The sequence below is a fragment of the Belonocnema kinseyi genome, chromosome 7, assembly GCF_010883055.1.
Source record: "Belonocnema kinseyi isolate 2016_QV_RU_SX_M_011 chromosome 7, B_treatae_v1, whole genome shotgun sequence".
Classification (NCBI taxonomy): domain Eukaryota; kingdom Metazoa; phylum Arthropoda; class Insecta; order Hymenoptera; family Cynipidae; genus Belonocnema; species Belonocnema kinseyi.
The window spans coordinates 64,176,584-64,191,855 of record NC_046663.1 but is presented as its reverse complement, the minus strand read 5'-3'; the positions used below and the strand labels follow the sequence as shown (position 1 = coordinate 64,191,855).

Sequence of the window (15,272 nt, the reverse complement as noted above, 5' to 3'; positions counted from 1 at the left end):
CTAAAATAATACATTTTAAACTGGAATAGTTGAATTTTCTGTTAACAAAATGAATGTTCAACTGCAATAGTGGAATCTTTATTCAAAAAAATTAATTTTTATCAAAGTAGTTCAACTATAAACCAAATAAATGATTGTTCAACTGGAATAGTTGAATTTTTCGTTAACAAAATTAATTTTTAACTGGAATAGTGATTTTTTTAGTTAACCAAATTAATTTTCAACAAAATAGTTCCACTTTCAACTGTAAAAGTTGAATTTTTAGTTTAAAAATGAATTTTTAACTGGAATGGTTGAATTTTTAGTTAACAAAATGAAGTTGCAACTGGAACAGTTGAATTTTTAGTTTACAAAATTAATTTTCAACAAAATAGTTAACATTTCAACGAAAGAGATGAATTCTCACCTGAAATGCTGAACTTTCAACTGAAATAGTTAAATTTTTAGTTACCAAACGTAATTTTTAAAGAAAAAAAAAATCAATCAAATAGATGAATTTTCAACTAAAATAATGAATATTCATTAGAAAATGATTTTTCAACAAACTGCTTCAACCTTCAAACAAATTGTTCAAATATTTTCAAACAAAAAAGATGAATTTCCAACGAATAATATTAGACATGTCAACAATTGTTTTAAAAATCCCGGTCACTGAATCCAATTTCCCATTAATTCCGGTAAACTTACCCATCAAGGGACCCATAGCTCGCAGCACAGACCCAGCATTATTAGTCAGAACCTTTAAATTCCAAGGATGTCTCGCACAAGGACTATTCTTAGCAACAGAGAATCCAAATCCCCTCCCGCTGGAATCAATACTAGCAGCGTGAACACAAACATGTCGTTTCTTCTCAGCCACATGCTTCCAAAAAGCCGCCTCAACTTCCGAAGCTGACGCTCCTTCAGCCTCATTGCCTGATCTCTGATTCTCCGAGAACCACATTCTCTGGGTGTTCCTGGCGATTCGATAGAAGGCATTCAGAGGCATATTTCTTCCCTTGACAATACACTCTTCAATTTCATCAGAACTGTCCTCATCCTCCTCCTCCTCGTTGTCATTCGACTGAGCTTCCAATCTCCGCAATGCTTTGGCTTCCCGGGTCTTCCATTCCGACTCAACTTCCTCAAAGAGCTTGTCTCGCTCCGCCTGGGAGAGTGTATCATATGGCAATAAATACTTGCAGTAGATATCGTCCAACTTGGTGACACGATCCTGAGCTGACCTGGGAATTTTCATACCATCTGACACTTTCTGCCACTTTTTCTTCTCGATCACTTCCTTCAAGCCACCGAGGCTTTGGACTGTTTGGTACAAATGGGGAAGGTCGATTTCCATTCCTCCGATCCAGGGCGGATGATTCAGGGTTATACTCTGGGTGGCTAGGTATTTTCTGATAGCCATCATTTCTTTGACGTTGGGTCCCCATCTGTGGAGCATCCGATGGACGTATTGATTGTAAGCTGTGAATCGCATATCGTCGGAGACTTTGCATTCGGGTTTGAAGTTTCCAGGAGGAACGACACGACAGATACCGAATTTTTCGGCGATGGGTCGAATTTTATCGATGTACTCGAGAGGATCCTGAAAATCTTTCTCGGTTGGGTGGAAGGTCGGAGCTTCTACGAGACGAGCCTCTTCGTTTGGATCTTTTGTTCCTGGGAAGGTTGTTGCGTTTGTTGGTGAACAGATTTCAAGAATTTTCTGCTTCGACTTTCCTTGGGACCTAGTCAGAATGATAATGAGGATTACTCGTATGTTGAAACATTATTTTACATTTTCTAATATTAAATGATATAAACCTTAATTACATTTTTTTAAATATTTGGATACTTAAAATTTTATTTATTCTGAACTAGCATAAATAGCTCATATGCTTTAATTTAAAGCAGGATAAATGTGAATTTATAATCATAAATTAAAATAAATATTTAAATAATTACACCAACTTTTATACCATTTTCATTTAAATTTATATTTTAATCTGCTTTCACTAATCTGTAACTTTTATTTTGAAGGAAAACAGAAGAATGGAAGATTAATAAATTATTTTAAATAAAATTGACGTAGATACCAAACTGTTTTAAATTTCTAAGATTTAAAGTCGAAATGTAATTCTCTTTCAACAAAATAGTGGAATTTTCAACACAAAAAGTAGAATTCTCAGCCAAATAGTTAAATTTGCAAGCCAAACAGATGAATGTTTAGAAGACAGATGAAATTGCAATATTAAAAAAAAATATATTTTCAACTCAGAAAGATGATTATTGAACCAAAAAAAAAAATTCTATCCAGAAAGACGAATTTTTACAAAACTGTTGAAGTTCGAACCAAAAAAGATAAACTTAACAAAATAGTTGAATTTTCAATACAATAATTAAATTTTTTAACAAAATACTTGAGTTTTCAAATAATAATCCAATTTCCCAGACAAAAATACGAATCTTTTAGAATTAAATTAAATTTTTCTACCGGAAAGTTTGGATTTTAAACAAAAAAGTTTTTTTCAACCAAGAAAGATGATTTTTTTACCAAAAAGATGAATTTTCTACCCAGAAAGACGAATTTTTAACAAAACAGTTGAATTTTCTTTGAAAAAAGATCACCTTATCAAAATAGTTTAATTTTCAATACAATAATTAGAATTTTAACAAAGTAGTTGAATTTTCGACTAAGCAGTTGAATTTTCCAGTCAAAAAGACGAATATTTTAGAAAACAATTGAATTTTCCAATCGGAAAGTTGAATTTTAAACAATAAAGTTTTTTCCAACCAAAGAAGATGATTTTTAAACCAAAGCAGCTGAATTTTTCATCCAGAAAGACGAATTTTTAACAATACACTGAAATTTTGGACAACAAAAGATGACCCTAACAAAATAGTCGAATTTTCAACAAAATAATTAAATTTGTAACAAAACAGTCATAGTTGAAGTTTCAATAAAATAATTAAATTTTTAATAAAATAGTTCGATTTTTAACACAGTATTTTAACTTCATAATTGAATTTTGCAGCCCAAAAGATGAATATTTCAGAAGATAATTGAATTTTCCAACCGGCAAGTTGAATTTTAAACAAAAAAGTTTTTTTTTCAACCAAGAAAGATGATTTTTCAACCAAAAAAGATTAATTTTCCATACAGAAAGACTAATTTTTAACAACTTATTTTAACTTTTCACGAAAAAATATGACCCTAACATAATAGTTGAATTTTTAACTAAATAATTTAATTTTCAAGCCGCAAAGACCAATCTTTCAGAAGAATACTTAATTTTCAAAATTCCCTGACTTTCCCCTGACTTTTTCTTGGTCAATTTTTTGTTTTCCTTGGCCATTAATATGTAAAGACCAGAATTCTATTCTTGTAATATTTTGAGACTTTACAACCCATTATGCTCTCCAAGCAGGAAAAACAGTGATTTTCCACAAAAATAGGGGAATAATAGATTACTCAATTATTTAAAATAAAATTGATCTAGATACCAAACTGTTTTACATTTCTAAGATTTAAATTCTAAATATATTTCATTTTTAATAAAATAGTGTAATTGTCAACCAAAAAACATTTTCGACTGATAAATAAGAACTTTCAACCCAAAAAGTCGAGTTTTCAGCCAAACAATTATATTCCAAAACAAAAAGATGAACGTATAGAAGACAGATGAATTTGCAACCAAAAAAATTGAATTTTCTATCCAGTAAGACAAATTTTAAACAAAACAGTTAAATTTTCAAAGAAAAAGGATGACAGACTAGTTAAATTTTCAACAAAGAATTACATTTTTTACGAATTAATTGAAGTAGTCAAATTGTCAACAGATAGTTCAATTTGCAAATCAAAAAGACAAATCTTTCGAAGACAGATGAATTTTCTACAAAAAAGTTAATTTTCAACCAAGAAAGATGATTTTTCAACCAAAAAAGATGACCTCAACAAAACAGCGGGTTCGAACAGAACTCTAGACGAATGGCATAAAATGCAAGCGCGACTAGCAGTGAAGGGGAGGAAAAAAGGAAAAGAGTGGCTGGGGAAGATGAGGTAGAAAGGGACCAGGATAACAAGAGAGTTAGAATTAAAAGGAAAACACCAGAGAAAGAGAGAGAGAGAGAGATAAGGGGGGGGATGTTTGAAAAATTGGATGTTCTCATTAAAGGATTTAGAGAGGAAACAAGAAAGAGATTGGCTGACATGAATAGGGATATGAATAGGCAGGGAAACGATGTAAGGGGGGAAGTGAAAAAGGTCAGAGAAAAATGGGAAAAATGGAATAAACGTTGGAAGGAGGAGAAAGACAAGGTTTGGGGTAAGCTAGAGAGCATTGAGAATAGACAGAGAGAGGTTGACGAACAGAGATCTAGAGAAATAAAACAGTTGGAAGAACGGGTATCCAGTCTAGAAATTAGGAATGAGCATATGGGGGAAAAGACAGAAAATAAGGAAATAGATAAAGGGAATGAAAAGAACGTCCGAAGTGAGAATGCAAGATTGAAGAAAAGACTCAGTGAGATCGAAAGAAGATTATAAGGGGAAGAAAGAGCAAAGAGGAAAAATAACATAGTAGTTAAGGAATTAAAAGTGGAGAGTGAAACAGGAGAAATGGAAATAACAAATTTTTTGCGAGATATTAGAGTGCAGGTAAGGGTAGAAGGAGTCAAGAGAATAGGAGGGACAAAGGAAGGAAAAGAAGGAATGTTTCTAGTAAAAGTGGGGAGTGAGGAGGAGAAAAAGAAAATTATGGAGGGAAAAAAATTATTGAGAGGAAGAAGGGAAAGAATTGAAGAAGATCTGACGTGGAGGGAGAGGAAAAGGAGATAGCAAATAGAGCAAAAGGCTTGGGTAGAGAGGAAAAGGGGCCATATGGTGTGGATAGGGAGAGACAAGTTATGGATAAATGGGGAGGAATGGTGCTGGGATGAAGAATTAGAAGAATTAAGGAAAAAAGGAAAAAGTCTTGAGAAAGGTAGGGGGAAGGGAGACGAAAAAGAGTCTAGAAATAAATCAGAGGGCTTTCCAAACGGCAAAGGAGAAACTAAGTGAAGAGGAAAGAAGAGGGAAGGGAAGAGAGAACCGTGAAAATAGCTTTCTGGGATGCGTCAGGTTTAAAGAACAAGAATAAAGGATTTTGGGAGGAGTTACAAAAGTGGGATGTGATTATGAGGAGTGAAACTTGGGCAGATGAGAAGGATTGGAAGGGAATAAAAAAGCTGTTACCGAAAGGTTATGTGTGGACAATGCAAGAAGCAAGAAAAGAACACGTTAAAGGGAGAGGGATGGGTGGCATGGTGTTAGGGGTGAAAAAAGAATTAGCAGTAAAAGGAAGAAAAGATGGGGACATGGAGGAAAAGGATGGAACAATGATAAGAAAAATTATAATGGGAAAAGTAGAAATAGCGGTGCTGTGTGTATACAGGAGAAGAGGGGAAGAGGAAGGCTGGAGAGTAATAAGGAGGTGGATGGAGGAAAAGAAGGAAGAATTGGCTTTAATAGGAGGGGACTTAAATGCATGGACTGGCGAACAAGGGGGAGGGTTATAAGGAGGCATTTATAAGGAACTCCAAACATAGAGAGACGGACAGAGAGGGGAGGAAGTTACTAGACATGATTGGAGAAACAGGATGGTTTATATGCAATGGAAATATGAAAGGAGATGATGAAGGGGAGATCACATTCATAGGAAAGGGAGCAACAGTAATAGACTACATCTTGGCTGAAGAAAGAATGCGGCATATGATAGGGAAAGGAAGAATATAAAGCAGAAGTAGAAAAAGCGATCAAAGAAGGTAGGGTGTGGGATGTGATAAATAGGGATAGAGGGGAAAGGAAGGGCTTTAATGAAGAAATAGAAATGGAGGAATGGACGGATTATTTTAAGGGTCTATTAGGCGGAGAGCAAAATAAGATCAAAGGGGAAAAGTGTAGGATAGTCCAAGGAGAAATGGAGGAAGGGAACGAGATAACAAGAGAAGAAGTGGATGAGGCAATAAATAGGTTAAAAAGAAACAAGGCGACGGGAGAAGATGGGATGGAGAACGAAGCGATGAAGTTTGGAGGAGAAGGGATTAGGGATGGGATGTGGAAGATCTGCAACAAGGTATGGAAAGGGGAAGGTTGGCCGGAAGAGTGGACGACGGAACTGGTAGTACCGCTTGTCAAGAAAGGGGAAGGAAAGAAGGTAGAGGAATACAGAGGGATCACTCTCATGTCAGTCGGCTATAAAATATATGCAGAAATCATAAGAAAAAGGTTGGAGAGTCAGGTAGAACAAAAAGAAAATATCCCACATAATGAGACGGGATTTAGAAAAGGGATGGGAACTATAGACAACATATATGTACTTAACTATTCAGTTAACAGAAATTTGGGGAGAAAGAAGGGGAAACTAGTCGCTTTGTTCGTAGATTTCAAAGCAGCGTTTGACTCAGTGAACAGAAAAGTGCTATGACAGGTAATGAAAGAGAGGGGTATAGAGGAAAAGTTGGTGGAGAGGATAAAGGAAATTTTTACTGAAACCAGGATTAGGGTGAAAATAGGAAAGAAAAAAGGGCAGGTTTTCTGGACAGGCCGAGATCTAAGGCAAGGGTGCCCGTTGAGTCCGTTACTATTTAGTATCCTATTGGCAGACTTAGAAGAGAAGCTAAAGGAGAAAGGGAAAGGAGGGACGGTTTTGCGTAATAGCAAACTATACTCTCTAGCATACGCGGACGATGTAGTTCTATTAGCAGATGATGAGAAGGGGATGAACCGAATGATGGGAATCTTCGAAGAGTATGTGGGAACAAAAGAGCTAACGGTGAACGTAGATGAGACAAAGGTGATGTGTTTCAGAAATAGAGCAAAATAAATTACGTTTGGAAGGTGAACGGACAAAAAGTGGAAATTGTGGAGGAGTTCTGTTACCTAGATTTTTGGTTTGAGGCAGAAGGGGGAAACGAGCTGCAGGTGATGAAAATAATTGAATGTGCGAGTAAAGTAATGAACCAAGTATGGGGTATAGGAAAGAGAAGGTTCAAGAACGATTGGAGAATGAGGGTCTGGTTGTTTGACGTGTTGGTGTGGACGGTGTTGTGTTATGGTGTGGAGATCTGGGGATGGAAGGAACATAGGAAAGTAGAGAACATGCATAAGCGATTTCTGAGGTGGGTAATGGGGGTTAGCTGGAGTTGCCCAGGATATATGTTAAAAGAAGAGTTAGGAAGAGAAAATATGGCTACTAAACAAATTAAGAGAGCCTGGAGGTTTGAAGAGAAGCTAAAAAGGGGAGAGGGAAGTAGAATTGCACAAGCATGTTTCGGCGAAATTCGGAACAATGAAGCGAGAGGTAATGTGGAAAATTCAAAATGGGAGGTAGAAAGGAGAAAAATGAGAAGGGTGTGTAATATTCGAGAAGGGGTTATGGAGTGGCAGGACACAGAGTTAGAGCTATTGGTTAAACAAGGAGAACCACAATATCTGCAAAAAAATAAAAAAGGAAGAAGAATGGAGTAGGGTTGTACGGTTCAGAATGGGAGGAGTGAGAGCATGCAGATATTTTGAATGGATGAAGAGAAGAATTTATGCAGAGTATGTGAATACGAAATGGAGTCATGGGCATATGTATTAGAGAGATGTACACGAGAGAAAGAGAGACAGTTGAGTGTGGATCAGTGTGTAAGATGGATCTTGGATGGTAGTGGACAGGGAGTGATGTGGATGAAGAAATTGGAAGAAGTAAGGGAAAGCAAGGGAGTAGGGCACAGCCAAACGGGTGATCCTGAAAAGGGACAGTAAAAACCGAACATTGTTTTCAATATCGTGGAAAATGCATTTTTTTATGGTAAGAAGAAACGGAAGCCCTGGAAGCTCGCTCATTTTAGGAATTAATATCACTACTGTTACTATTGTTTATCCTACGTAATGCGAAAGAGTAGAATATAAGTAGTAGTTAAGTTAGACTAAGGATGGAATTGTAAATATATGTACAGGGAGCGAAGGCCCTCAAACCCGTAAAAAGGAGAGATTAAATACATACATACATACATACATACATACATACATAATTAAATAGTTACATTTTTAACTAAATAGTTGAATTTTCAAGCCAAAACGAGTTTTTAGAAGAAAGCTGAATTTACAAAAAAAAAATGATTTTCAAGCAATAAGGGTGATTTTTCAACCAAACAAGAATAAAAACATTGAAAACGTTGGTATTGTAGAGATGTGAAGAAGAAAATTCTTAAATTTGGATAAGTTCAAAACATTAAAGTCACACTTCAATTTTAAAGATTTACAATTCGATTTTCTACAATCGTGAAGAGTTTTAATCGAAAATTCTTGAATTTCGAAAATATAGAAATTGATATTATTCAATTATCAAGATTTATGTTTTAAAGATACGTAAATTTTGAGCTTTTTGTGAAAATAGTTAAATTTTAAAGATTTAAAAATGGAATATTGTTCAATTTGAACGACTTTCAATTTAAAATAAATGAATGAATTTCAAGACTATTAAAAAATATCTTAATAATTTAATTTCTTAAAGTTTAATTAAGAATCATTTCAAAATTTTTAAATCGAATTAAAAGCTCATTATCAGTCCAAGTTTGCAACAAATATTAAATTAAACTCATTTTTTATATTCGATTTTACAAATTCGAAGAATAAATTTGAAATTACAAATGTCTTAGAAATAAAAAAAAAACAAAGAATTCATTCGAAAAAGAATTTTTTTAAAATTTGAATAGACATTAAAGAGTCTATTGTCCAAATTTTATGGTTATAGTAATGGTTACAAATTTTTTCAATTTCTAAGAATTTGTTAATTCAACTTGACTATTCAGAGTTGCTGCAGGAACCCGATTTCAAAGTTGCATGACTTCCAGGTTTTCGAGGTTTACATTTGAAAATAATGCAGGTATACTTTTTTCAATCCGTTCCATTCTATTTAATTTAAACAAATTCTACTGGTCGCAGGCTAATTTACCAACCATTACTTGTTTATTTATTAACTAATGCAAGTTCAGAGCGCTTTATAATGATTATTGAATTCTAAATAATTTTTATTAATATTACACATTTTTTATCAAAATTCGGAAACTATATTAATAATATTTTTATTCGTAAAAAAATTCATTCGTATCAGTTTAAAAATTTAAATTTTGCCCAAAAGTACTAAAATAATAATTAACACTTTAAAATATGCGCGATAAAAAATGTCAGTATTTTTTTTAAAATACCATTACTTTTTCAGATTTTCCAGAACTTTTTCTATATTCCAGGACTTTTCAAACTCTTTCACTTCTTATAGAATATTAAAGCATCTCTTACATTGGACGTTAAAGAGGAATTTGTTATTTTATTTATACTGAATTCATAAAAATTAAATTAATTTATTGTGTCTAAATATTAGATACAATAAGTTAATTTGAAATGAAAATATAATTTCAGAAGACTAATTAAAATTAAAATTAAGTTCCAATCCTAATTTAGAAATGTGATATATAAAAGAAATTATTTTAGATTTTTACGGTATAATTTCCTCAATTATTAGTCGCATTTAGATTTAAATAATTTGTCACTTTAAAGACTACTGAAAGTTATTTAGTAATCAATTAAATAAACCTTTACCTTTGAATAATTATTTTAAAAAATTATTATTACTTTTAAATTTTCCCGCCCGTATTTGGTTTTCTCATGGCTGCAAGAGTCACGTGACTTCAATTCAATTCTCTTTCAAATTTGAAATAATGATTCTTTAACCTGCTGATTATACATATTTCGGTGAAATTTAACCAATTAAAACACCCGAATTTCATCATTCACAAGTCCTGAGTTAAAATAAACAACACAATTCAAATACTCGAAACTAGAAAATCTAACTTAAATCTCATTAAAAAATTTCAAATTCGTTTGCTCCGTTGCATTGGCACCACTGAGATTTGAGATGTTAGTTCTTGATGGTTCTTGACGTCTCTTCCTAAAATCTGAATCGAGCTCCGAGTTTTCGGCTTCAAATGAAGGGATTATCGTCGTGTTTTTTTAAACTCACTGAAATTCTTGTAACGGAGTCGATAAAAAATAATTTTTTGCAAAAATTTCGGAAAATCGAAGTGTATTTTAATCGTAAAGATGAATTTTTAAAATGACAGAAATCACTGAATTTCGTCTCACAATGGCCGTTAGTTTATAAGCCTTTAAACGGCGGTTTTTGCTATTTTTTAGACGATGAATCCACTAATTATTGTATTGGAAAAAAATAGATTCGTGTTTCGGGTGACTTCAAGAAATCTCGGGCGTTTTCTCATGACAGAAAGGTGCCGAAATTATTTTTCAGAATTGTTTTTGATCGCGCGGGAAATCGTTGGAATTTTCGTCGTTAGAGGATTTCTCGAAACTTTCATTCCACAAATGTGGATTGCAACTGAAAATTGGATATCAGTGAGTTGAAAAAAAATCAACATTAAAAAAAATAATAATAAACTCATTAATCGATAGGCGAATTTTTCGTAAATTTGAAAGTGAGGTTAGAATAATGAAGTAAATTATTCGAAAACATTGAGATGAATAAGAGGTTGCGATTGTTGAGAAATTTGATGCGAATTTTAGATCGCGAATATATATTTTTCTTCGTAAAATTGTTTATAAATGAGAATATTATTTCTTTCATTATTATTCTTCAGTATCACCAACAAAAAATCTTTTCAAATCTTCTGAATCGGTATTTGCAATTAGGTTAGATTTTCTAGAAAAAAATTTGAATCAAAATAATTGAAAGTTGAAAGGTTCGGTGATGAGTTTTTCAACAATAAAGTTATTTTAATGATTGTTAATTTGGCTATTTTATAATGACTGTTTTTCTTCCGTGTTACAGGTGTTCGTGTGTGGCCCGGAAAGTAATAATAATATTATTATTATATTTCTTTTATTCTATAATCTTTACAATTATCTTATCTCATACAAAATCGTCCAAGATTCGCAATCAGTCGAAATTAGTAAACCAGGGTTGCTACAGGTCAGGAAATTCCAGAAAGTCAGTAAAAAGCAGTAATTTTAAAACTCGTCAGAGAATGTCAGGGAAAATCTGAGAATTTCTTTTGCTTCAAAGTTCATTTCTTTTGTTATTAATTGAACTATTCTGTCGAAAATTATATTTTTATTTGTTAACATTTTTTTTTTTGAAAAACTAACTCTTTTCTTGAAAATTTGTATTTTTTTGTTAGAAGTTGCATCTTTTTAGGTTAAAAATCAGAACTGTTTAGTTGGAAATTAATCTGTTTTGATTCGGAATTCAACTAATTTGATGAAAATTAGTCTGCTGTTGTTGAATTCAAGTGTAGAAAACGATTTTTTTTAATTCGTCATTTTAGTCTTTAGAAAAACTTATATTTCCAAATTGAACTATTTTTTTGAAAATGTATGTGATTAATTGAAAATTATTTTCAATTTTAAGTTGAAAATTTGTCTTGGATGAATTTAACTGTTTTTGGATTAAAATAAAAATTTATTTTGATTAAAATGTCAAATATTACATTTTTTGTAGAGAACTTTTTAGTTGAAAGTGGAACTACTTTGTTAACGTTTTTTTCGTTGATAATTCATTTTAGTCAAAAAATGTTTTATTCAAAGTTTAAACATTTAATTAAAAATGATTCTATTTGTTTCAAATTTTTTTTATTGCAAACTTTACTATTCAATTTTAAGTTGTAAAGTTATCCGTTTTAGGTGGATATTTAACTATTTTGTTGAAAATTCATCTTTTTCGGTAAAAAAGTAATCTCATTAACTGAAACAACTTTTTAGTTAAAAAATAGTTTTTTTATTGTTTAAAATTTATTTTTTTAACTGAAAATTTAAATATTTTATTTTTCTTGAAAATTTATTTCTTTTTAGTTAAAAATTCAAGCATTTGTTTAGAAATTTCATCTTTCGGGTGAAAAATCTTGTAATTTTGTAGAAGTTAAGTCTTTTATGGTTAAAAATCATACGGTTGACAATTCATCTGTTGTCGTTCAGTATCCAGCTAATTTGTTGAAAGTTCGTATTTTTTGTTTAATTTAAGTGTTTTTGGTTTAAAATTAATTTTTTTTGTTGATGATTCATCATTTTAGTTGAAAAACCTCTCTTTTTTGTTCAAAATTGAACTACTTTGTTAAAAAATTCATTTCATTTGGTTCAAAATGGATTATTTACATTACATTTTTGCATTTTTTTTTAATGAAAACATTTTTACAATATAATAAAAACTTTACATCTAATTTGATAGAATTTTCATTGTTTTTGGTTTAAAAATACAATTTTTTGGTTGAAGATTAATCTATTTTTGTTCAGGATTTAGAGTTCTCAGCCGGTTGAATTACTTTGAGAACGGGAACGAGAATGAGAATATTACCGAGGCTCTAACCGAGAAATAAATTCTCTGAGAATTTATGAGAATCTCAGAATTTATTTTCATTAATAGAAAATTGCATTTTTTCGTAAACTTTTCGGTTTTGAAAATTCAACCCTTTTTTCGAAAGCTTGTCTTTATTATTTTAAAGTTTACATTCTTTAGCAGAAATTAAATCTTTTTTTGAGAAAAATGAAACTGTTTGGTTAGAAATTAAGCTATTATACTATTTTCTTGAAAACTTAACTCTTTCGTAGAAAATTTACTTTTTGTTTAAAATTTATATTTTGGTGTTGAAATATAAACTGAAATATTATCCGGATGAAAGTTCCACTTTTAAAAAAGAAAATTTGTTTTTTATTACAAATTCATCTGTTTAATCCCAAATTGATCTTTTTGGATAAAAATGCAACTATTTGGTAGAGAACTGAACTATTTGGTTAAAACTTCATCCTGTTTGGTTGACAAAATTGGTCTTTTTGGATTGAAAATTCAAGTTTTTTGGTAGAAAATTATTTCTTGTTAAAAAATTCATATTTTGATCGTAAGAACTCGACTAAACTCTTTTTCAACAGTTCTTCTTTGCTTGATAATTCAACTAATTTGTTTAAAACATTTGGTTGAATCGCTTTGTTAAGAAATCACTTTTTTTGTTAAATATTTATATATTAAGTTGAAAAGTTATCTCGTTGGTCAAAAGTTTAATTATCTTGTTGTAAATTAATCTTTTTTAATTGAAAATTCAATTACTTGGGTCAAAGTTAAACTACATTGTGAAATTTTTTTAATGGAGACTTATGTATGGTTGAAAATTTAACTGTTTATTGGAAAATACGTCTTTTCTTTACAATTCATTTTTTTTTACAGAAAATTAAACTTTTCTATTTTTTTAAATTTATATTTTTTAGTTAAAAATTCGTATTTTTGTGTAAAAACATTTTTTAGTTTGAAATTTCCTTTTCTTGCCAAAAATGCACGTATCTTGTGGAAGATTTTTTGTAAAAAATTAATCTTCTTAATTAAAAATTCATCTGTTTGGTTATAAATTTAATTATTTCGTTGGACATTTACTTTATTTGTTTAAAAAATTAATTTATTCTTATAACTGAAAATTTAACTAATCTTAGTTGAAAAATGATCAATTTGGTTTTAAATTAATTTTTGGTGTTGCAAATTCAACTATTTGATTGAAAATTGTTTTTTTTTTAGTTGAAAATTGATTCTCTTAACTAAAAATGTAACTATTCTATTTTTTCTTGGAAATTTATCATTTTTAGTTCAAAATTAATTTATTTAGTTAAAAAATCGTATTTTAGAACGTGCAGGAAACATGAAAAATTAGTTAGGGAACTTCAGGGAAATTCGAAATTGGGATCTGGTAGCAATCCTGCAAATACAATGTTTTTTTGTTTTTTTAATCAACACTATCAACAGAAATTGCGACATTCTATCATTATTTTGCAATAACTATTCAATTTTGTACAAATTATATTTGCAAAAAGTTTCTTGATTCAATAAAAAATTTAATGTTTTCTGACTAGAATATTATTATCGAAATGTGAAGTGTTAAGACTTTTGGAATATGAAACAAGTGAAATATTGGCAAATGCGGCAAGATCGTACAAACTGGAATCTGGATGCAGGTAAATAATTATCTTAAAATAAAATAGTATACAAATTCATAACTTTTCGAGTTATAAAAAAATGTTTAGCATGGAAGGATTCTCAGGTAAAAATGGTTTAATTTTAAAAAATCTTCTTCGGAATTTTTCAATTTCGAACGCTTTATTGAAAATTCAAAATTGCCTATAATTTTCAAATTTTTTAATTCAATATTTTTCAGTTTTTGAATTTTTAATCTTTCTAAATAAAACTTTCACTTGCAATTTTGTATGTGGCGTTAGTGACATAAGTTAAATTCTCTAATTTTCTACGTTAAACATGTTTTCCGTATTTCAAATCTTTCAAATAATTTAAATGAAATGTCTATACGTAGCAAATAATCCGGCTGTTCGCACCGAAATTTCGGTGGAAGTAGCCCAAGTCTAAGTTAAAATAAAATTTCGAATTTTTTAGATTTCGAAAAAAAATTAGAAGCTTTTTAAAAATTGTGAAAAGCTTAAAAAACATTTCATTAAGATTCCTAGGATAATTGAAAATGATTTTCTATCTTGAAAAATTAATTTCAAGACAATATTTACAAATATTTAAATATTCTTTGATTAAAACGGCCACCCTGAAAAAGTCAGGGAATTCCTATGAGAGTTAAGAATAATAAATTAAAATGTTTAATTTGAAATTGTTTCATTCCTTAAGTTTCGTTTATGAAATATTCTATTTTAAAAATGTTACAAGAATAATATTTTGGTCTTTGAATATTAATAGTCAAGGAAAAAAGTGTTTTTGCGGCCACACTAATTCAATATTCTTGTTAGCAGTTTGTTTTTCTTGGATTTCTATTTCTATTCAATTTTTTTGTAGTTGCTTTCTCAGGTCGATTATATTTTTATTTACAAATTTTATTATTTAGTTGAAAATTCAACTATATTGTTGAAAGTACCACTTTTTGGTTAGAAAATTCAAATATTTTGGTACAAAATTAACTTTTTCTTGAAAATCCACATATTGGTGAAACTGAAATCTTTCTTGGTTGAATAGTCCATTTTTTGTTGTTAAAAATTCGTCTTTTCGGTTTAAAAATTCTAATTTCAGTAGAAATAAATTTTTATTGATAAAAATGCAACTTTTGAATTAGAAATTAATCTTCATTGTTTGAGGATTCAGCTATCTTATTACAAATTTGTCTTTTCTGGGTGAATTCAACTTTTTTTGATTTACAATTGAGATCTTTTTTTAACTAGTTGGAGGTTGAACGACTTTGTTACAAAATAATTTTCTTTTAAGATCTTTGAT

General features: G+C 30.5%; 1 protein-coding gene across 1 annotated transcript in view; it reads right to left on the bottom strand.

Annotated features, from left to right (window-relative positions):
• The window catches only part of LOC117176026 (protein Jumonji), a 44,934-nt gene that overhangs the window by 12,377 nt on the left and 17,285 nt on the right, over positions 1 to 15,272 (bottom strand). Inside the window, exon 5 of the mRNA XM_033365991.1 lies at positions 688 to 1,724. Coding sequence (XP_033221882.1) covers positions 688 to 1,724 — 1,037 coding nt within the window. The remainder of the gene's footprint in view (positions 1 to 687; positions 1,725 to 15,272) is intronic.